This window comes from Ovis aries, chromosome 4 (assembly GCF_016772045.2).
Source record: "Ovis aries strain OAR_USU_Benz2616 breed Rambouillet chromosome 4, ARS-UI_Ramb_v3.0, whole genome shotgun sequence".
NCBI lineage: Eukaryota > Metazoa > Chordata > Mammalia > Artiodactyla > Bovidae > Ovis > Ovis aries.
In genome coordinates this window covers 118544000-118566832 of record NC_056057.1, presented here as the reverse complement: position 1 = coordinate 118566832, position 22833 = coordinate 118544000, and the positions used below count along the sequence as shown (strand labels likewise).

General features: G+C 53.0%; 1 protein-coding gene across 4 annotated transcripts in view; it reads left to right on the top strand.

Annotated features, from left to right (window-relative positions):
- The first annotated feature begins 11007 nt into the window (after window positions 1-11007).
- Window positions 11008-22833, top strand: part of PAXIP1 (PAX interacting protein 1) — a 41279-nt gene continuing 29453 nt past the window's right edge. For 3 of the 4 annotated variants that reach the window (XM_060415220.1, XM_060415221.1, XM_042249059.2), the window contains exons 1-4: window positions 11008-11219; window positions 13615-13749; window positions 17701-17744; window positions 19102-19165. In XM_060415220.1, coding sequence (XP_060271203.1) covers window positions 11139-11219; window positions 13615-13749; window positions 17701-17744; window positions 19102-19165 — 324 coding nt within the window. In that variant the 5' untranslated portion in view covers window positions 11008-11138. The remainder of the gene's footprint in view (window positions 11220-13614; window positions 13750-17700; window positions 17745-19101; window positions 19166-22833) is intronic. The other variant, XM_060415222.1, reaches the window with a different exon arrangement.

Genomic DNA, 22833 nt, shown 5'->3' with positions numbered 1-22833 from the left:
GTTCTTTTCTCTCCATAGTCTGGTTTTTCTTTCTCTGCACAGCTTTGGAGCAGATTCTTTGTTTCACATGAGCAGGTGAGTAACAGAAGCAGAAGGATCACCAATATCCCTAATGTGCACCCCTTGGAATTTTCTTACAGGACCCCTGAAATAGAAGGGACTCTGACCTAAGTGAGAGCACTCTGGGGCTTTCTCTCCTCTGGTTTTCTGTTCAGCTCATCCTATGGCCTTCTGTCCCTGACCACTAACACCCTAAGCACTGTTCTTCGTCTTTCTAAGGAATAGTGTGTTTTAAATGAGGAAAATGACTGGTTTACAACAGGAAGGAATTACTTTGAGCCCAAGTCAGGAAATCGAATGTGATATTAGAACTGCTGTGTAGCTGGGTTTTAATATCTCAAAAATTATCTTCAGAATTGGCTGGGAATTGAACGTTAATAAACCAAGAATGACACTTTTAATTCACAGCCCCTAAATTATATCAACCTCAGATACACAGATGATACCACACTCTAATGGCAGAAAGTGAAGAGGAACTAAAGAGCCTCTTGATGAAAGTGAAAGAGGAGAGTGAAAAAGCTGGCTTGAAACTAAACATTCAAAACACTAAGCTCATGGCGTAGCAATTAGAAGGGGAAAACATGGAAGCTGTGACCGATTTTATTTTCTTGGGCTTCAAAATCATCGTGGATGGTGACTGTAGCCGTGAAATTCAAAGATGCTTGCTCCTTGGAAGGAAAGCTATGACTAACCTAGACAGTGTGTTAAAAAGCGAAGACATTACTTTGCCGACAAAGGTCTGTATAGTCAAAGCTATGGTTTTTCCAGCAGTTATGTAGACATGTGAGAACTGGACCATAAAGAAGGCTGAGCACCGAAGAACTGATGCTTCTGAATTGTGTTGGAGAAGATTCTGGAGAGTCCCTTGGACTGCGAGGAGATCAAACCAGTCAATCTTAAAGGAAACCAACCTTGAATATTCATTGGAAGGACTGATCCTGAAGGTGAAACTCAAATACTTTGGCCACCTGATAAGAAAAGCTGACTCAGTGGAAAGGACCCTGATGCTGGGAAAGATTGAAGGCAGGAGGAGAAGGGGATGACAGAGGATAAGATGATTAGCTAGCATCACTAATTCAGTAGACATAAATTTGAGCAAACTCCAGGAGATAGTGAAGGACAGGGAAGCCTGGAGCTCTGCAATCCATGGGATTGGACACGACTTAGTGACTGAACAAAAACAAAAATGTGTTACAAGCTGAAAGTTTAAGATTCTTGGTCGTGTTATTCTGTGGCTGTTTTCTTTTTGTGAATAAATGTTCATAAGAATGGTTGTCTTATGTTGAAACGTCTGCCTTTATCACAGTAAAATGATTTTTATTATCTTTGGACGATGCTCCTAAAATGCCTGAATTTACCTTGATAGACACTGAAGTACCTTCATTTTAGGTTCATATAATTTCTTTTCCCCATGAACATCACTACACAATAGGCATGTACACTGGGTGTGTTCTGAGTAAATTCCACTGTCTTTATTCATTTTCACCTGTGCTGTGCTTATAAGTCTCAAATTAAACAGCTCCATCAAGCCTCAGCAGCTGGCACTGTGCCCCGCTGCGGATCGCAGACTGAGAAAGGACTATTTGGGGAGGCTTCATAATTATCCTAAGATGAAAATGTTGGCAGCCAGGAGATGCATATTTTTCAAGATTTGAGAGAAAATTTAATGAAAGTGCCACATGCATATTACTTAGGATGATCGTTTGCAGTTAATATGAGGCCGTTTCCTCTCTGGACTTCAAAGTTTGGACTAATTAATTAGCCCTAATTCCCCTGTCTTCCTGATGGTCAAGCACTCAGACAGACCTCTGGAGACTGGAGAGTTGGCACAGCCAAGTAGAGGAAGTGCCGGCTGGCGCTCCAGGGACCTGTGAGTTAGTTCACACCTGTTGGGTGTTGGTCTTTGGGATGGAGTCTGTGAGCCTGTGACCTTGGATGCCCCAGCCCACAGTCGGCAAGCGGAGGCCCTCGGGCTCAATCTGGCCGGCCGCCCGCCTTTGAGGAGGGGGTGCCACTGAGCCGGCCCCGCCCATCGGCACACGTATTCCACTACAGCTGCCGTCTCCCTGCAGTGGCGGGGTTAAGGAGTCAGAACGGGTGTCCTGGACCACAATGCCTGCAGTGTCTTCTGTCTCGCCCATCACAGGACAAGCTGGCTGGCCCCTGGCCTAACCTTTCTGGACCTTGTCTCCCCATCTGTAAAGCAAAGTCTGGGCGTCAGTAACAGTGGAGCAGCTTCCAGTCGAAGAAGGAACTTTCAGTTTGGCACAGCTGTGACTGTGGTGGTGCCTTAAAACCAAGGTGGAAAATCCCTGGCGTTGATGTTAGCTCATTCGAAATGCACCCATCTACTCTCTCAGTATCTATCCATCATCCACTTGGCATCGGGCACCATGCTGAGCAGCTGGGGATATACTTGTTCAGAGCAGTAAGACCTGTTTCTGTTAACAGTGGCAGGATTATGTGGGAGTTGGGTAGGGGTACTGTGTGAGATGGGCAAGTATTTTAAAATCAAGTCTTTTGGAATTTTAAATAGAAGCATTGGGAGGAAGGCAAGCGCCCACATTTTAGGTCCCCTGCCTTGAAAACAGGTGCGTTGGGCAGCCACGCCACGGAGCGGAAATGAACTCTCTCACAACTTGCTTGGCTTTAGTCAGCCTCCATCCATCCAGAGAAGCCCCAGGTTATGACTTCTTTACCACCGGCAACAGAAGGGACCAGAGCAGTTCTGTCTCAAGGCATCAGAGACGTTTCACGAAAGGGGACACTTGGGCACGGACACAGCAGAGGCGTGGGCGGCTCAGCTGTGCACAGGTACAGCCGCTTCAGGTTGGGGGGTGGGTGCGGAGTCTGCAAGAAGCCGGGGGGGGGGGGGGGGGGGGGGGGGGGGGAGGAGGGCAGGGGTGCGTGGTGGGTGTGTTCGAGGGGGTTCGAGCAGCCGGTTGGTGGGAAGAGGCATGTATGCAGTGGGGTGGAGGAGGCAGGCTGGGGTGCTGGGTTCTGGAGTGTGTAGAAGGCGTTTGGGGTAGGTCACAGGAGGTCATGGGGGCGCGGCCGGCAGGCTGGTGGGACTGAACCTCCTCTGCCAGCCATGGGAGCTGCTGGAGAGCTGGGGCAAGGGCAGGAAGCGCTGTCTGGCTGGTGCTGTTGTGAGTGCTGCCCTGCTCCACACTGAACATGAGCAAGTATTTTCCGAACGGGAACGAACGAGAGACGGCGTCCTCCGCCTCCACTTCAGCCTCTGCGTTGTTGGGTGAGGGTCCGTAATAGATCCCTCGCTCTGAGCCGTGTGGGCGGCACTGGGCCTTCATGCGTGGTTTCTCCCTGACCGTCTTCAGCCTGCTTCCTTGCAGTGGCTCCCCGGCGGCGGCCCCTGCTCCGGGGTCTGCCCTGGTCCTGCTGCCCCACGTTCCCTCCAGGCCCAGGCCTCTGCTCGGGCTGCTTCTCCAAGTGGCCGTTGGTCCCCTCCTTCCGTCATCCTTCAGAGCCCTTTCAAGACTCACCTCCTCCGAGAAGCCCTCCATGTCCGCCCCAGTCCCCATGGAATCTCCCTGCTGTGAACCCCGTCGCCCTTTACTACTCGTGTTGGCGCAGGGACAGGCTGCTTCTAGACTGGAGCTCGGGCCTCCCATGGGTGCGTGTTGCTGGGCCTTGCTTCTTAAGCCAGGCCCATCTGCAATGCACCTAAGTGCCCTGTGCTTGCTCCGCTGAAGTGAACTTCCTAGAGTCAGACCGCTTCACTTCACTCCTACGTTAGATCTGGGTTCAGAATTGTGCCCCCGCCCGAGCCTTCTCGCGGGGTTCTCAGTGGAGCTGGGGAACAGTGGTGCTGCGGACCAGCGGGGGGACGCGGTGTGGTGCAGAGCCCGTGTGCCTAGTGGCTCAGACCCGAACCGCGAGGTGCTTCTTGGTGGGAAAAAGAACAACTCGGACATGAATACAGCCTCATTCTCTCTAAAAAAGCGGTTATTTCATCTTTTGGGGGGTATTGCTACGTTAAAATATAGTTATCCACAAATTGTTTATATTTATACATCTATAAACATGAAAGAACGAGGCCTATTTGATTTCCATAAGTCATGCAATTATAAGGCTTAAGATTTTACTGTGACTTACCAAAATGTTTTCCATTCAGCCCACTGACAAGTCTGAGGAATAATGATCTTTTGATACGCCGTTCAGTTCAGTTCAGTCGCTCAGTCGTGTCCGACTCTTTGTGACCCCGTGAATCGCAGCATGCCAGGCCTCCCTGTCCATCACCATGTCCCAGAGTTCACTCAAACTCACGTCCATCAAGTTGGTGATGCCATCCAGCCATCTCATCCTCCGTCGTCCCCTTCTCCTCCTGCCCCCAATCCCTCCCAGCATCAGAGTCTTTTCCAATGAGTCAACTCTTCGCATAGGTGGCCAAAGTACTGGAGTTTCAGCTTTAGCATCATTCCTTCCAAAGAACACCCAGGGCTGATCTCCTTCAGAATGGACTTTAGAACATGCCGTCAGGCCGGGTGGTGACTCCAGAGACTCTCCTTTTCATCAGCATTACTTACAGTATTCGGTGATTCATGCCTGTCTTATGTCTATAACTAAAATCACGTGGTTGGGCTATTTCTCATAACATCCTATGTTCTAGGATATTTTGACCTTATATAAAGGATTTATCCATTGAGTTTTAATTTGGCAGAAATTATTGAATCCCAGCTCATGTTTTCACCTGTACCGTGTTTCAGAACAAGTGGGAAGTATCTGGGAAGTTTGCAAGTATCTGGTATCTCGCCTAAAATCCCCTCCCGTCTGGCCTGTCCTGCCACTGACCGTAAAGCAATAAGTGTAGCGCTCGGCAGTATTCCCTCTTGCCATAGCTCTCCAATTATTGAAAATGAAGTGACTCCCTATAGAGGAGAAATCATTAAATATATAGTAAATAATGAGGTTAATTAATTTAACCCCTTCTAATTAGGAAACTAATTAAATCAGAAAATTAAAACTGACACAAGACATTAAAAGAGGGAAATTCTGAACTTAGAGCTAACCATCATCTCTTCATCTTCAGTCAATTCCAAGAGGGGACTGAATATGTCTTAGCTGCAAAAATATAAATCAGTGGGCTATTTTCAACTTTTATCAAGTTATACCTTCCATACCACTAGTACTTTTTTTCTACTTCTATTATATGTGAAATTAAGTCTTGTTTCTGTTTTTTTAAAAGAAGGAATTCAAGTAAACATAATATAAAAAGATGGATTTAGCCCCAAATCTGCTAGCGATTCTCATCATCAACAAGTCACTTAAATTCCCTGGGCCTGTTTTCTCATCCTCAGTATATTCTATTAAAAAGTGAGGCTGACCCACAACATCCTGCAGATGGAAGTACATCTAAGATGGAAGCATATCTAAACAGGAGGAATGGGTTCAGAAGCCCGAGTCAGAGCAGACCGTCAACGTCTTTGTCAGTGTCTCATAATACAGAACCAGGTCCCAGTCTAGGACTTATCGGTGAACAATCTGAGATGAAACCAAGGATACATTTTCAAAGAAGCCCGACTCTGTCCATGACAGGAAGCCGTCACGCGCGTCAGCGTTACCTCTGGGAATGGTTTCTGATGGCCAGGAAAGCCTCAGAGCGACCGCAGAGCTAGACTAAGGTCATGGCGCTCAGCGCCAGCGGCCACGGCGTCTCGAGGGTGAAGACACCTGAACAGGGCCTGCTAGACGCCTGCGGACCCTCTGGCCTTTTTACATTGTTCTCACTCTCCACGCAGTTGACAAGCACATAGAGCACTGTGGTCCAGGGCCTTTCTGGGGCTCCACTCTGGGTGTGGATGGCGGAGGTGAGTCCACGCGGATGCCCCAAAGCCGTAACGAATGTGTTCTAATTCCTTGCCATGTCAGTGCTACTGGGCGCTTCCCATCAGATAGCCAGTACAATTCATAATGACAACTTCTGTTTATGCACTTTAAAGGCTGTAAATGAAGCAAGAGTTAATTCCACAGCCGGCCTGCCACAAAGCAGTTCAGCTTCAGTAGCTAGTAAGCGGTCCTTTTCTTCCTGTTACCACAGCTACAAGTTTACTCTACGCCTCAAATTCCACAGCCTGCTCTGGTGGGACTTCAGGACCTTCACATACTTGGCATTTATTTTGTATTATTTCCTCTTTACCCCTTATATCAAATAACCAATTACTGTCTAAAACGTGCCACTTTCCTCTTACCCGCTCCTTCTGGGAAGTTTGTCCCATCGATCCTGGCACACAAGGAGCGCTTCCCTAAAGCTCTGCTGCGTTTATTAATTCCACCACTGTCAGGCTTGTGTACCCAAGTATTTGTTAGCTTTTCGAGGGCAGGCATAACATTTATCTGGAAGAAAAGACTTCTCAATGTTTCATCAGGTCTCCATGTCTGCTATGTAATTCGGATCACAGCTGAAGCAGCCTACTCACATTAGCATCACCTGAGAAAGCGGATTTATAAAGGGATGGCTACAAAGGTGGAGGCAGATGTGTGGGTGGCAGGGGAAGGAAGGGCCAAAGGAATGAGAGGAAGGAAAGGCGACCGGGGCCTCGGAGGAGGCACCTGTATAGGTCACGTGACCTTGCCAGCTCCCGGCAGCCTGACCAGAGGTCCAAGAAATAAACACAGCAGTCCCTCTCTCCTGCCATCTCAGCTGTGCTGGGTTCCTCATTCAGCAGATTCATCTGGGAGCCTGAACAGTCACCCAGTGAGGTCGGCATCCCGGGCAGGGAACAGGGCCGCAGTCGGGGTGCAGACCTGTGGGAGGAGGGGTGCTGGAGGCTGCTGCAGGCCTCCGACCAATGCCTGATGCTTTCTAAGAGGACATCCATCGCTCACCCTTTCCACGCAGAGCCACCGACCCCCCCAACTCACCATGTCTACCAAGTAGCTAGGTGAAAGCATGGCTTTTTAAAATTATCTTTAATAAAAATTTTTTAATGTTTTATTGTATTCTATTGGTATGATCTTAGTTTGTTAGAACTGTTTTGGCAGAAACAAGTTCTAACAGATGGCAGAAACTGGCGGAGTGCCTTCAATCTCATCTCCTTTTCCTGGATACCAGGAAGACCCTGTTTCCCAGCCTCCCCTGCAGGCTGGGGTTACAACACCCGGTTCTGGCCAGTGGAAGTGGGTGGACTGGGAGGTAGGCGGCTCTCCGCAGGCCTGGCGGCCGGGGAGCCTCCCGAGCGATGTTCTGCTTGCTTCCTCCCCTCCTGGACGGCAGGCAGGAAATGGCTCCCAGACAGCAGCCCTGAGGAACGCCACCTGAGCAAGCCCCCAAGCCGCGTGAGAAGCCTGCCGCTCAGAAGCGCGCAGCGTCCTGATCTGGCGGAGGCTGCACGTGCTGCCCGTCCTCCGGCCGCGCCCCCTCGCGGCTCCCTGGGCCCTGTGCGCAGGGCGGTCTTTGTGCGGGCTGCCCCGGGCGTCCAGGCCTCTGTCCCCGGAGGCCAGCTATTCCCCTCCCCTCAAGATGCCTCTGGGGAGCACCACCGCCAGAGTCAGAACCAGTGAGCGAGCCCTGGTGATGGACACTGTGCTCCGCACGCGGTCCACGAGGGGCAGAGGGGTGGCGCTAGTCCCTGACCTCGGAGCACGGAAGGGTGTAACACCACGCGCGCGGGCTAACTGTGCAATGACTCTACAGCCCTGAAAACTGTCAAACTGGGAACAAAGGCATGACACATAGTTGGTTATATAAGTTGCTGCTGCTGCTGCTGCTAAGTCGCTTCAGTCGTGTCCGACTCTGCGACCCCCACTAGGCTCTGCCGTCCCTGGGATTCTCCAGGCAAGAACACTGGAGTGGGTTGCCATTTCCTTCTCCAATGTAGGAAAGTGAAAAGTGAGAGTGAAGTCGCTCAGTCCTGTCCGACTCTTAGCGACCCCATGGACTGCAGCCCACCAGGCTCCTCTGTCCATGGGATTGGTTATATAAATTAACGTACATTTAAAAACCGAGCATTATGTATCCACTAAACGATGCAGACCTTTTATCTACTGACCTGGAAGGACCTTCTTGTTTCTGTTGTTTTTAGGCCAGCAACAGAATTTTTCTTCAAGAAAAAAATGTATTTGTGTGAGACAGTGTCTGGAAGGATTTCAGTAACACTGCTTCCAGGATAGGATTTGAGGTCATTTACTTTTTTGCCTTACTCATGTTCCCTAGTTTTTCTACACTGAATACATGACTTTGGGTGGCAACTGTGCCCTGTGGGTCGGCTGACTGACTGCTCCCATAAAGAAACACGTTTTTTGGCTCCCAGGTTCTCTTGTGAGAAAACTCTGGTTTTCTCTAACTGATGCCTCTAACTTAAGTACTCCCTTTCATGAAAAGGTCAAATGTTGTAGTCTATAAACCCCAACTAGAGGTTTACTAAAAATTGACAGCACCTAACTTTAAGGGGTATGTGACTCGCTGAACTGAACATGAGGCCAAGACTGAGGTTGTCGCATAGAACAGAAAGATCTGCATTAAAAAAAATTGTAAATGCTTAAATAACGGCCTCAAGTTCCTGCCAGTAAGTACAATTTGAGTTAAATATTCTCTACTTTCCATTTCCTAATTTTACACTTTTCCCCGCTAGCTTCAAGATACCCAATTTTGCAAAATAAAACATGAGAAGTGTGTATTACCCTCTTTATCAAATCAGTATTAAATAAACAGGCTGTTTGTTCTCTGAAGGTTACCAACAAAATGATCATGCTTAACTTAGATGGGAGATATATTAATGCTCAATGTCGCGTTTGGGGTCATACATGTACTGAAGTTAAAGAAGTACAAAGCTTTTGTTAAATGAACTGATACTTCCTCAGAACATGCCTTATCCAGGTGAAGCCAGATCTCATCTAAAGAAGTTTCTTTTATAACTGGCAGAGCATCAGTGCATCAGATACACTCTACTGAATGTTTTCTCTGTGGGCCACTGACCCGGACCCTCTTGATGTTGGTGAGATAAGGTCCAACATGTACAACACTGGCCTTGCACAGTTTAATGTTTAACAATCTTTTGACAGGTTGATGAGATTTTAAATAACAGATTTCTTAGTTCCATAATTTGCCTTCTTGACTATCAGAAATCACAATAGGGTAAAGTTGCCCTGCTGAATGTTACAAGTTCTTTTTTTAACTTACAAAATAAAATACCTGGTTGAGATATGTTTTAAGTCTTTTATTATAAAAATACATGCTTAGTTCCTGTTTAATGAAGAAAAAAGCTAGTTAAGTTCTCTCACAAAGGTCAATGAAAGGGGATGCCAATTTTGATTCGATATTTAGACCTAATTTATCACCCCTACATTTTCTTAACAAAGAAGGTAAAATGTTACAATGGCCAATACCAAACTTATGCTTGGGTAGTCAAAAGGAGAACAGTATATTCTTACTCATTCAGGCAAGTACCCAGTGTTTTTATTATTTGTAAAAAAAAAAAAGTTAGCATTAGAACAGCGTTCTTTCAGAGTATTCAAAAGACAAATGAAAAAAGAGTAAACATCAAAATGATAAAACATAAGTATATTTAAAAGGGTTGGGCTTCCCAGGTGGCATAGTGGCGAAGAATCCGCCCGCCAATGCAGGAGACGCAGATTCCATCCCTGTGTCGGAAAGATCCTCTGGAGGAGGCAATGGCAACCCACTCCAGTATTCTTGTCTGGAGAATTCCATGGACAGAGGAGCCTGGCGGGCTACAGTCGATGGGGAGGCAAAGAGCCGAACACGACCGAGCCACTAACGCACAATGTGCTTCCTTTCTGCCCATACAAAAACCGCTTATCACACACATAACGAGTACAATCACAGGCGTGTCTGCTGACTAAATAGAGCCAGTGTCCCCGGTACTGCGTCCTGGTCAACGAACCAACCACAACTCACTTTCAGAACTTGTGTGTGATCGCAGACGAAAAAGCGGTAGCTTCAGAAATGAGTGAACGTTACAGGAGGCTGCCACAGTCATTCTGAAAGGTTCTCTTTTTTCCCGACCAATTCCATTAACATTTACTTCACGTTTGAGAATGAGATGGCTGGATGGCATCACCCACTTGATGGACTAGAGTGTGAGTGAACTCCGGGAGTTGGTGATGGACAGGGAGGCCTGGCGTGCTGCGGTCCATGGGGTCGCAGAGTCCGACACGACTGAGCGACTGAACCGAACGGCTTTCCTCTTAGCAGGGAGCAGCAGCGGGCCTCCCTCACGTGCCTTCCCACCCCCAGGCCGCGGCCGCGGCGTAAGCCCCGGGGGACGGGGTGTCCCGCCGGCCGCCCCGCTCAGCTCCCACCCTGTGCAGGTGCGCCCGGAGCGCGGGTCTCCGGGCGCCGCCCGATTACGTCACAGCGCGGGCGCGCGTCGCGCCAGGCGTCGTCAGCGGCGCCCGGAGTGAGGAGAGCGGGGCTGGTTCCGATCGCACAGGGTCCCCGGGCGCGAACCGGCTCGGGCGATGGGGAGAAGCCCAGTGCCCGCGCCCGCGGGACCCGCACGCCTCCAGCAGCCCGCGGCGCTCGGTCCCCGCCCTCCAGTCCGGGCCTCCCCCTCCCCCACTCGGCTCCAGACCGTCACCTCAAGTCCCCGCTGGGCGGCCGCCGGCGGCGCTCCGCTCGCCCGGGCCCCGCCCCCCGGCGCGCGCATGCGCAGCGCGTGCGGCCGCGCGGACCGACGGGAGTGCCCGCCGTGCTGCCGTCCTCCCCGGGGCCGGCCCACTGCAGCCCCGCCGGGGGGGGGCGCGTCTTCCCGCGACCCCCGAGCTCCCCCAGGGGCGGCGGCCGCCCCGCGCCTTGCGCTCCTCGGCGGGCGGCCCTCTGCGCTGAGCGCTTCCCGACCGCGGGGCCGAGGCGGAGGGCTCCGGGCGGCGCCGGCCGAGCGGCCCCCTGCCCTCGGCTCCCCCTCGACGGCCGGCGGGATGGTGCGGCCCACGGGACGCGCGCGGCTCCCGCGCTCCAGCGGCGCCGAGGGCGGGGGCGCCGAGGGTCCGACTTGTAGTGCCAGAGCCGGAGCCGCGCGCCGGCCGCGCTGTTGGGGAGCGGGCCCCGCGGGGCCGGGCGGGAGCCGCCGCTGCGGAGCCTCGGGGCCGCCGCGACCATGTCGGGCCAGGTGCCCCGCGTCCCCGAGGAGATGTTCAAGGAGGTCAAGTACTACGCGGTGGGCGACCTCGACCCGCAGGTACCCCGCCTCCACCCCGCCGCGTCCCCGCGCCCCCCGCGCCCCCCGCGCGCGCGTCCGGGTCCCGGGGAGCTCGCGAGTCCGGCTGTGCAGAGACTCAGCCGCTCGGCGCCGAGCAAGGCCGGAGGGGACGGAGCGGGCACCGGGGTCTGCAGCCCCCGCGGGAGGGCACCCGGGGCTGGTGGGGACCCCTGGAGGGGACGTGGGGCGCGTCTGCGGGGTCCGCGGCGGGCGCGGGGTGGGGGACGCGTGCCCAGACTCGGGGGAAAGCGGGCACGTGGAGGGGGTCTGCGCGGAGAGCCCAGCGCCGGGTGTCCCCGTCTCCTGCCCGTGGGGCGACCCGCCTGCCTGCGGTCGCGCGGCGCCTCGCCGGCTTTCCCCCCACCCCACCCCTTCTCTTCGCTCCTTCGTGGGCGGAGTCCGGACGGGGACACTCTCCCGCGGCAGCCCGGGCGGTCCGGGGTCCCGGGGCAACGGGTGCGTCCGGGGTGGGAGCTTCGACAGGGTGGAACCAGTAGGAACGCGGGTCCCAGGGTGCTCAGGGGACAGTTAGCCGCCCCCAGGTGGCAGCCACCACCCTCCCAGATCTCAGGTCTGCAGCTCGGTCCTCTCCTGTCCTCGCCTCTCCTAAAGTAGTGCATCTGTTTGAACGTCAGAGTTTTATGCTTCCACCGTGGGAATAAACTCTAGTTGGGTCTCCAGGTGTTGTCTTCCCTAAAGTTTTATGTGTACAGTTACATCGCCTGGGTGTCCCGTTGGCTGTGAGCGCTGAGCATGGAGAACTGAGGCCTGGGCCTCCCGAGTAGAGACGTGGACTTAATAGATAAACTGGAGACAGAAGAGCTGATGGGTTTTGGCCTTCTTAGAGGTTTGTGAGCTGGTGTCCTAGTAACTAAACGCTCGGCAGCCCCCAAGGTGGATCCTTTCTCCCCTCTAACTCTGAAGTAGATTCTTTGACTTGGATAAACAGGTGGTGAGCTCAGAGGTGAAAGTAAGTGCCCGTAGCAGGGTGGAGGCTTCTCCCTTCCCGCGTGGGTGCCCTTTCTTCACTGCCTGCTGTTCCTCTCCCCTCTTGCTGCCTATCCTCTGGTTCATTTTAAGGCTTTGAACACAACTGAAGCGAATATTACTTAAAATCTGGAGGAAGCTGAACTGGAGCCATGCTTACTCAACTGTGAATCAAGTCTAAGGGCTTAAAAACGTCCTTGCAAACCACTGAGGTCTGAAACTGTGTTTCCTGAAAGATGGTTGATTCTCTGAATCTTGAAGTGTGGATTCCAGGAGTTCACTTCTGTCGGACGGACTTCTAGTCACCACCACACATGGGCGCTCTCACCGCCTGGAGCTTGCGGTGTGCTGCTCAGACCCGGCCGGGGCCTCCACCCGCCCTCCAGCGTCCGCTGCCCGCCCGGCCTCCGTGTCTGGCCCCCTGTGCTCTGGGGTCTCGTTGGCTCAGAGCTTTGCCCCCATCTCTGTACACAGATGGCTTTACTCGGGTGGGACCCTGGTCTCCTCCTTGATGCGCTGCGTGTCCTCCTAGATGGTACAGTGGCACCCGAGGAAGCTGTGCCCTAAACTGAAACTTGCCCCCGTTGGCTCAGTGGTGCTCCCGAGCTGTGCTGTCGTGGATTCTTGCACACGCCCCCTCAGTCACCAAGTCTTGCTGATTCCCTTGCATCATCTTCCCGTCTCTGCCTCTTTCACCTGAGTTATCGCAGGCGTTTCTTGACGCCTGTCCTGCCTTCACTCCCGCAGGGTAAACCTGTCCTCCTTCCACTGGCGGTGGTCTTTCTGTCTTGTCTGACCATGGTCTTCCCTGCTGGCCGCCTGCCCCTCAGCCTTTCTTTCAGAAGACACTCTGCATTTTATTTTGGGGTAGAATACAAAGGCGCAGCATCTGTGCCACGCCGCCGACGGTGTGGCTTGTGTTCTGCCCGGCGTGTGGAATGCTGCCCTCTCCGCACAGTGACTGTGTTTTTGCGTGGCTGACGCCTTTAAGTTCCTCGAGGTGCGGCTCCTGTAGCGCCTCTTGCGCTTCTCCGGTAAACTCCGATAAATCTCTCCGTTTATCAGAACTGCCTGTCCCCACGCCTTTCTGTTGAGACGCTGAGTGTCCAGTGCTCGCCCAGCCACGCTCACCGTGTCTGTCAGCCCTTCTGTCCTCAAGGGGGACACTGCCCAGTACCTCGGTTGCAGGAGCTCTGTGCTTCCCTGTCGGTGAATCAAGACTTGCTGCATTTTGTCGTCCCGTAGGTTTCCTTGCAAATGACTTGGTGGCAGGTATTAATCCCGTGTGGAGAGCGTGGTGGATGTTTATTAGAATTTTCACGGCTCGTAATCACTGGTGTGCACTGAAATGTGGCGTGTTCTGTTGTAACTGGTGTGCTTTTTGTAGGTTATTCAGCTTCTGAAAGCCGGGAAAGCGAAGGAAGTGTCGTACAACGCGCTCGCGTCACACATCATCTCGGAAGATGGGGACAATCCGGAGGTGGGAGAGGCCCGCGAGGTCTTTGACTTGCCTGTCGTCAAGGTGGGTGGTGACTGCCCCACTGCTCCCTTGCTCGCGCGTCTTGCCAGCGGCGCGCTGAGCTTTCTGTGCGGCTCTGCTCAGGCTGTTGGCTCAGGCTCGGGTCTGGGTGGGAAGCGCTTGCAGCACTTGCACGCCTGCGAGGCCAGCCAGCAGAAGGCCGGTCCCCACGCTGCGGCTTACGCTCCTGCCACCGTGAGGCCAGCCAGCAGAAGGCCGGTCCCCACGCTGCGGCTTACGCTCCTGCCACCGTGAGGCCAGCCAGCAGAAGGCCGGTCCCCACTCCATGGCTTACGCACCTGCCACCGTGAGCCCATCGGCCGCAGGCTGGAAGTTCTCTAAGCCAAGAAAGCGGGTTGAAGGCAGTGGACGTGCTGTCTTGACATAGATGACACTGGTGAATTCTGCTCGGAAGCTGGGTTGACTCCCGGAGACACTCCTGGCTCCCTCGCACCCACAGCGGCCAGGGGCCCTGCTGTCCCGGCAGGCGGTCTGTTTTCCGACTGGGTCATGGTGGCCGCTGGTCTCGTTGTCCCCCAGGAGTTCTCACTTCCGCTGTCCAGCTTGAGAGCTGTGGGTCGTCTGTTCTAGAAAGTGGAGCATCTGCTGGTGGGCGAACCGCTCGGAGCTTGTTGATATGTGTCCTGTTGCTCTGTTGCTGCCGAGGGTCGAACTAACTGCTGTTAAATGTGGGTTTTTGAAATTTAGGTTTGTGATTTTGATGCTTCAGTTTCATATTATGCATTTGTTTTGAAATGGTTTTATTCCACTGTTTTTTTTTCCTTCTTCTTCTCTTTCTCATACTGTTGCGTGTGTTATCTTAAAATCACTATGAAGGTTACCGTAGCTGAATACCGAGAGCCTGGCAGTTGGGGGCGAGTGCTGTGGCGGGCAGCCTGCAGGCCGGCTTGCTGCTGCGGCTGTTCGCCTCACCAGCATGGAGGCTCTGAAACGCTGCCTTGCAGGTGCAGAAGCCCGACTTGTGAGAGTGAGCCTGCAGGCAGGTCTGTCTCACAGGAGGGTCCTTGCCCGCCAGGCCCTCCGGCAGCCGCTGCGCGTCAGAACCACGCACGGTTGCTTTGCGGTGTTGAAGCCCAGCAGTCGCGATTCTGGCTGGCCGCGTCTTTCTGCCTGGCCAGCGGGCTCACTCCACCTGGTCCTTCGTGAAGACTGATGTCGCGGGTGTCTTGCCCGCTTCCCCTGTGCCGCCGTGGAAGAGTGGGCCTGCCTCCGGCACCAGGCGCCCTGGGGCCCTGCTCTGCTTCCGTCCTTCCGTGGCTGTGGGGACCGAACCTCATCTCTCCCACATAGTAGCCTGCAGCCTGTTGTCACAGTGGCTGCAGGTAAGCTGTGTGGACTCTTCACGAGCCTTCAGAGAGCAATCCCTTGGTAACAGATTTGGGGTGCCAGGGTCCTTGTCCCCAGCCCAGTTACGGCAGTGCTTCTTAAGTCTGGCGACCCCATCAAGCTCCTTATTTGTAGCAAATATTTTGTAGTACCCCCTTTATTACCCTGAAATGAAATTGTTATGTAAGATAACATGTATTGTAAATATATATATTAGTATTTATATACAAATGGCCCAAACAGGAATGTAAACAAAAAAGGGAGGTAGATGGCAGTAAGTCTGCATTTCAGTGGAGAGACCCTGGTGGGGGCGGGGTGGATCCTGAGGGACCTGGTCCTCTGTCCTGCCCACCAGCACCAGCTCTGAGGGGAGTGTGGGCTGGTGACTGGGTGCTGCTGAAGTCCTGAGCCCATCAGCACGTCCCTCCCAGAGGTCGCATTCCCAGGAAGGGCGTCCACCACGCGGCTGCCCAGAAGTAGCCATCACTCAGTTGCAGCGCGGCTGTCGTGTCCCAGTTGGCTGACCACGGCCCTGCGTCTCGTCTCCCGCTGCTTCCGGGCACACTGCTCGCTTTCCCTCTCAGTGCGCCAGCCTGCCTGTACCTCGTGGTGCACCGCGCTGTCCAGGGCTGCAGTGTGGGGACGGGGTGGCCGAGTCTTCCAGAGCAGTGCAGCGGTCTGCGCTCACTCCAGGACCGCACGGCACACAGTCCTTGTCTCACCTGCTCGGTGTGCCGCCAGGCTGCTGGCTGCGCTCAGCCGAACGAACGTGGGGCCTGGTACCCAGGGCTCTGGAGCGGAGGCTCGGTGGTCGTGGCTCTGGGCTCTGGAGTGGAGGTTTAGTGGTGGTGGCTCCCGGGTGTTAGAGTGGAGGCTCAGTAGTTGTGGCTCTGGGCTCAGTGGTCGTGGCTCTGGGCTCTGGAGCGGAGGCTCAGTAGCCGTGGTGCAGAGGCTTAATTGCTCTGCAACATGTGGGATTGTCCTGGACCAGGGATCGAACCCATGTTTCCGTGTTGGCAGGCAGACTCTTCACCACTGAGCCACCAGGGCAGCCTGGCACCAAGAGTTTTTAAACCTTTTCTTTTGTGGAAACGCTTTCCCCAGTGGCCTTGGAGGCCTCATTGGAAGCGTTAATTATGCTGACTTGCAGTGGCTTTATTTTATATGTTGTTACTTGCTTTTGGGATAAATCACTCCCTATTACTGTGCTTTTCTAGTTCTCCATTTCTGCTCTGTTATGCATGTCTTCTTCTTAGCTGCAGTATCTTACCTAGACTTCCCTGGATGAGGGGGTCAAGGCGAGTCTGTTTATGGCTTGGCGACTTTCAAGCAGCCAGCCCGGCAGCCTCTAAGTGCACCTGTACTTTCCCCTCCTGCAGCCCCCAGGGACAGCTTTCGGGGTGACTGCTGCAGGCAGAGTGGTAAGGGTGCCTGTCCACGGTGTCAGCTCCTTTGGCCTGCCCACATTTCAGGGTGTTGACCTGGCCTTCTGCCGTGTCCTCCTGCCATGGACCAAGGATGGCTGGAGAACTGGTCTCAGGAAAGCCACCTGGTGCTCCACACGTGGTGGCCGCTGAGGGCTTTGGGGTCGCAGCTGAGATGCTGAATGGAGCGGGAGGCGGAGCCCGTCGGGGGTTCCTGGGGGCGGCTCCCTCCCCTGTCACTGGAGCCTCCCCAGGACCAGAGTCACGACGTTACACACTCCCTCCTGCTTGGTGGCTTAGCCACAGAGCTGCAGCTTTGGTGCAATGGTGAGATCAGTGTGAAGTGATTCTTCACAGATGCCGCACAGCATACAGACTCAACGCTGAGGAGTTGTTGGCGTTACCTGGCGTAGAAGGAGAGGGTGCTTTGATTCCTGATGTTCTTTCAAGGTGTATATGCTATATTAGAAGTGAGTGTCGTACAAGCAGCTGAGATTTCTGAAGTCCGCTGGCTACAGCTGGCTACTGTGTGTTTTTTCACAGTAATTCTGTGAAGCAGACCTACCAGGATAATGGTTAATGTGATTTTCAAAATTAAATGTCAAAGTAAGATGATTATTCAAAACAGTAATTTACCCAGAAAGGTAGTAAGTAATGTGTTTTGCAGTTCATAGAAAGATCAGCAGACAGAAAGGCCTCATGTGATTTACAAACATTGTATCTCCTTGGCCTCCTGAAGAAAACCCCCAAAACTCCCATCTTTAGACGAGCCAGGACTCGGACCCCAGAGGAGACTTGGAGGGACCATGTGTGCCTGGCATGTGGGTAGGGTAAGCCTCCGATCGTGAAGACAGCTTCTAGCTGGACTAGAGGCTCACGCAGCAGCCCAGAGTCGGACACAGCTGGAGCGACTGAGCAAGTGTGGGAACCTGGAATAGGGGTTCCTACGTGTAACAAGCTTTTAAAGGGCCCTAGTGTCTCCTTCCGCACTTGGGCCTTTCCCCTTGGGGACTGAGAGCTCATGTTTGGCCCTGCTGCTTGAAAGCTGGTGACTGTAGTCTGGATGCTGCATTCCTGGTGATGACAGAGCCTTCCATTTCCAGGAGCTGCACTGGCCGCGTGGCGGTGTTCTGAATACAGACCGGAGCTGTGTCTTGATTTGCACTTTTGTTTTCTCTTTCAGCCTTCTTGGGTGATCTTGTCCGTCCAGTGTGGAGCTCTTCTCCCGTATCCTTTTTGGGGAAGGAGGGAGGGAGAGGGTGACTCTGGGTCCAGGACTCAAGCGAGCCTCACTTCCTGCGCTGACGCATGAGTCGGGGGGTGCTGTGTGTCCTGCTCCGTCCCTCCCGTATCCAGGCGTCTGTCCCTGATCCCTGTCGTTCCCCCGGGGGCGGGGGGCCAGCTGTATGGAGGCAGCTGTAGCCTGGGCCTGAGGCACGAGTTCTCGTTCTACAAATTGGCTTTAGGACCCAGGCGGTCTGGACCCCAGTTCTGTTGACTTTGGAACAGATGGCTTCTGTGGTGTCTGGTTAGACGGACTGTTGCTAAAAGTCTTGGTCTGTACAAACCCGGTCACAAACTGCTTGAAGAGTAGATGGGCGAAGAGAACTTCAGAACATTTTTAGTTTTATATCATGCACTGTTATTCCTTTAATTACGTTGGATGGAAATATATTAATCCGTTTCTACATTAATTCCACCCTTGATGTGGAGTGCCTGCTCGGGGCCTAGTTCTGCAGACAGGGTTGCCAGGCCCGCATTCCTGCCCCGGGGAGCTGCCCTGCACTGCGTGTTGGTTCATTTGCCGTTTCCCAAGTGTGACTGTGGAACACATACACCCCCTCCCACACGCACACGCACAGCAGACAGGGTCACCTGGACCGCACGTCTGCCCCCAGGAAGCTGCCCCTGCACTGTGTGTTGGCTCAGCACGCAGAAGTAACGCTGTAGCCCATTTGAGGTGCAGACACTCCAGATTCCTTAAAAAGTCATGTTTGCTTTGAACAAACTGTGACGTTCAGGCCCCCAGAGGTCCTGTCTGCTGACGGAGAGCCCTGTGCCCGGGGCTGCATGCCGTGAGCGCTCAGAGAATGTGTTGATGGAGTTTTAAGAGCCAGAGCTTCAGAAATGGGACAGACCTTGGGAATGACATACATACTCTAACTCTTGTTTTAATGAAGGGAAAGCTGAAGCTCAGAGTTGTCTCGCCCAGGTTCATAGGGTATGGCGGTGCTAAAGCTGGAGCCTGGGTTCTTTCATGAAAGATTCCTCGAGGCGACGGGGGCGACCGCGCCAAAGCAAGCGCGGGGTTCCCAGGGCTCTTCTGGGGTAATGCCAGGCCGTACGCGCGCGCTTGCGTGCGTGTGTGCCTGTGTGTGCCTGTGTGTGTGCCTGTGCGTGCAGTTGGGTGCTTTTCCCGCCTGCCCTGCCCTCTTCGGCCAGCTTAAGTCTGCCTCTTTGCTAAAGGGACGGAGTGGGAAGCAGAAGGCGGGTGGTGTCCACACGGGCAGGTTGGAGCTGTCTCTTAGTGGAGTAGAGATTGCGCTGGTCTCATTTCATTGGACTCTTAATACATGTGCAACAGAGTAAATGGTTTTTCTCCAGAGTCGTGTCAGATTTTTTTTGGAATCACAGCCTGCCTCTCTCAGGTAAGTGTGGCACAGTTCCTCTTGTGTTATTTACATAACAGTTCTGAATTTTAATGTGATTGTATTTGTAAACCAGTGTTGCTTAACTAAACTGCATATTCAGTATGAGCTTAGAACAATTATTTAAATATTCATACCCAATCTTAAGAGTCAAAGCTTTAATGGGTGAAAATGGTCTTTCTAAAGAATTACAGAGATTTAAAACTTGAGTATGAAAACACGTTAAAAGTGAAATTAAAAGGTGACAAGGAGACTCCATTCAGAAGTAAAAGCAGAGCTCTTTGTCGTAAGTAAGAAGCTCATGTAGACCAGTGGAACGTTTCTATGAAGAGGAGCTTCAGATAAGTGCAGCAAGACATCTCATACACTTGGTGTGCCCTTTAGTAGCACTGAGATGAGACTGTCAGTGTCTCAAACGTGCGACAGTGTATTCAGTGCTGGCTGAGCTGTAGACAGGCTTCCCCGCCCCCCACAGGAGTGCAGAGCAGTGAGCAGTTTTCTGGAAAAGTCCAGCCACGTCGGAGCTGTGGGAGACTCAGTTGTTTCCCTGCAGGCCTCGTGTATTTAGATGTTTATCCCAAATTGATGGAGAAAGTGGCAGGTTGAGGCATAAAGGCAGCGTTATTCATGAGAGGGTGAAGTTGGAAATAAGCAGATCATCCACGATTTGGAAACGTTTAAGAAACTATTCTGGCCTGTTGTTAATATGTAATAATCTAGCTATCTAGCCAGTTTTGAATTTTGTTTTATAAACGTATGCACAGACATATGGGTAATTTTTTAAATGGGGGACAAAGCAGGATATAACATAGTTATGTGCAGTGTTACATCAACCAAATAAAATATGTAAGAAATATCCGGGAAGAAAAGAAACATCTGAAGGGGGACCAGACGTTAGCAGCGATGGATTTGGGCAGCGTGTGTCAGTGTCCTTCCGTCCCAGTCTGTCCTCTCAGTCCCCAGCCGGACACCCTCAGTCTGTAAACAGCTTTTACGAAAAGTCAGGCTGGTGGTGCTCGAGCTCACTCTCAGCTTCCTCGGAGTCAGACATAGCCACTGAGCAGGAGGAGGCTTGGTTAGCCCGATCTGGTTTCTGTAGCCCGAGGACCTCGTTCGTCTGAGGCTCTTCTGATGACAGTTTGGGTCTCCCCATCTCTTTGGAGGCCTTCGAGAACGGGGTGTCCAGGGTGTTAGGTGAGACTACAAGGGATTTGATGAGAACCCTGCCTCCTCACAGCTTTGTAACAGAAGACTGGAAACTGTTGATTATCAGCCAGACTCAGGTTTTTGTACAGGTGGTGTCACCTCGACCCCGACTCTGCCCAGACAGTACGTCGAGTGATTTTGTGTTTCTGTAAATTCTGGAAGTTCTTTAAAATTATAAAATGGTCTCCTTTTCGTTTTTGCTACATCGATTTAATAGAGATCCTTGAAAAGTTGGCTTTTTTCCTTAAGAATAGAAATCTTGTGGGTATTTGTGTTTTTCAGTGTTTTTCACATATTTGTAATAAATGTAAATTTATATGATGATGATTTTAAAAATTGGCTAAAATGAAAACCGGTTTATAATGAGTACTGTGGTTACATGCAATTTTTATTGTTTTTTTTTTATACTTCTCTGTATGTTCCAAATTTATAATAAGCATCAGAAAAGTTTTTTAAATGAAAACATTTTATTACTGTTATTCGTTATCCGTAAACACAATATACTGTGGCTAAAATGTAAAATTTGCGTTTAATTATATTTGTACTGATTGGATCTCTGGGTTCATGATCCAGAGCCCACTGTCCAGATGAGAGGAAGAGGCTGAGGCAGGGAGTCCTGTGGCTGTTTTCACGGGTCAAGGTCATAGTGACAGGGTCTTTAGCAGACCTGACTTGGAAAAATAAATAAGATTATTTGTTGATTAGAGTCTGTGAATATGAGACGATTACAGGGTTTTAAATTAGGGATCTGAGTTTGACACTGGAGAGCCTTCTAGTCTTGGAGAAATAGAAGTGCAGTGACGTTCGACAGAGGTTTTGGCATATGCAACGGGTTACACGTGGTCAGTACACTGGGTGTGTGAGGACCGGTGCGCGTGGCCAGGCCGCAGGGTCACCTGTGAGCTTAGAGATGGTGGGGACGTGTGGATGGCAGGGTCCGGATGGCCCTGGTGGAGGTGGCGAGGTCTGCAAGGCTGAGGCACAGCGGGTGGAGCGGGTGGAGCTGGTGGAGCTGGAGGGGCGGTGGGGGCGCCAGCCTCAGAGCGGGGCTGCCTGCTGGGGTGGAGAGGAGAGCTTGGGGACCCAGGGGGCGGAAACCTGGGTGCGGGAGGGAGCTCGATGAGCTGCTGGCTTCCCTGCTTAGTTTCTCACGCCTCTAGTCTTGATTGCAGATATTTACATCAGGACGTTTGGAAAACATAGGAAGAAAGCAAACAAGTTAAAAATCACTTGCCTTCCTGTAGGTGAAACTGATCTGAGAGCCCTGAGCAGGAATAGCAGGCTGAGTAGGGATGGGGTGAGGCGGGGGCTGCAACCCAGGCGAGCACCGTGTCCCTGAAGACAGCGCAGACCGAGGAGCGGGCGGACGGGAGTCGGAGGGTCTGCATGACGCGGGGGCGCAAAGGAAGAGGAGCCGACGCTCACAGTGGGCCTCTGGTGGGAGCTCCACAGAAGGGCACGGCCGGGTGATTTCCTTTCCCAGGTTAGGAGCATTGCTGGGCCTGGGCCGCTAAGGGGAAGAGATGAAGTCAGCCTGAAACCCAGTACTGTCCAAGCTCAGGGACCTGGGACACGTGTGAAGGCTGAGAAGTCCGTCCTTGCAGAGGAGAGTGGAGGGAGGTGCAGGCTCAGGAAGACAGCCTTGAGTGGGAAGACAGGAGGCTTCAGAGTGAGCAGAGATGCTAGCGGGGGCGGGCGGGCGGGGGCAGCTCTAGGAGCCGGGGGTCAGGCCCTGCGTGGTTTCACCGCCGGGGCCAGTAGGGGGACCCGGAGTGTCAGCTGGAGCCCCTCTGCCCGGCTCAGTGCTGCGGGCAGGGGGCTGGCTGCGGCTGCATGCGGGCTCGGGGGTCTGCGTGGACCTCCGGCTCTGGGTTGAGAAAGCTACAGGTGAGGTCGGCAGCAGGGAGAGCGGGAACCCCGGGAAGGACCTGAGAGGCAGCTGGGGTCAACGGGCGGGGTGTCTGGGAGGTGGCCCAGCCGGGGGCTTGTCCAGGTGTGCACTTCATGGGGGGTGTGGGGTGCGGCTGGAGCTGTGGTGGACAAAACAGTGGATTTAGCGAGACCGCTGACAAGGGTTTTGTGGCCCTGAAGCAGATCGATGAGGTATGCCGTTCAGACCCCAGAACCTTCGTGTGATCTTCACTGTGATGGAAGTGTGGTTTTTGTGGGTCCGTCACTCACTGCACTTACTCTCACCGTCCGTCACTCGTGGCGAAGGAAGCTCTGCTTCATCGGAGTCGATGGCTCAGCCGAGTGAGGAAAGCTCAGAGCACGCTGGGGACACTAACTCTGGCTGCTAACACTCGCTCACTCAGTTGTGAAATGGATAACAAGTGTCTGTCCAGTGTGCAGCTGCAGGACCCGCCCACCACGCCTGTGCGGGTGCCTTGTGAAGCAGGAGACAGGTTCCCCTCAGGTGGGGGCGCAGGGTGTGGGCGGCATCGGGGTTGGGGGAGGCCAGC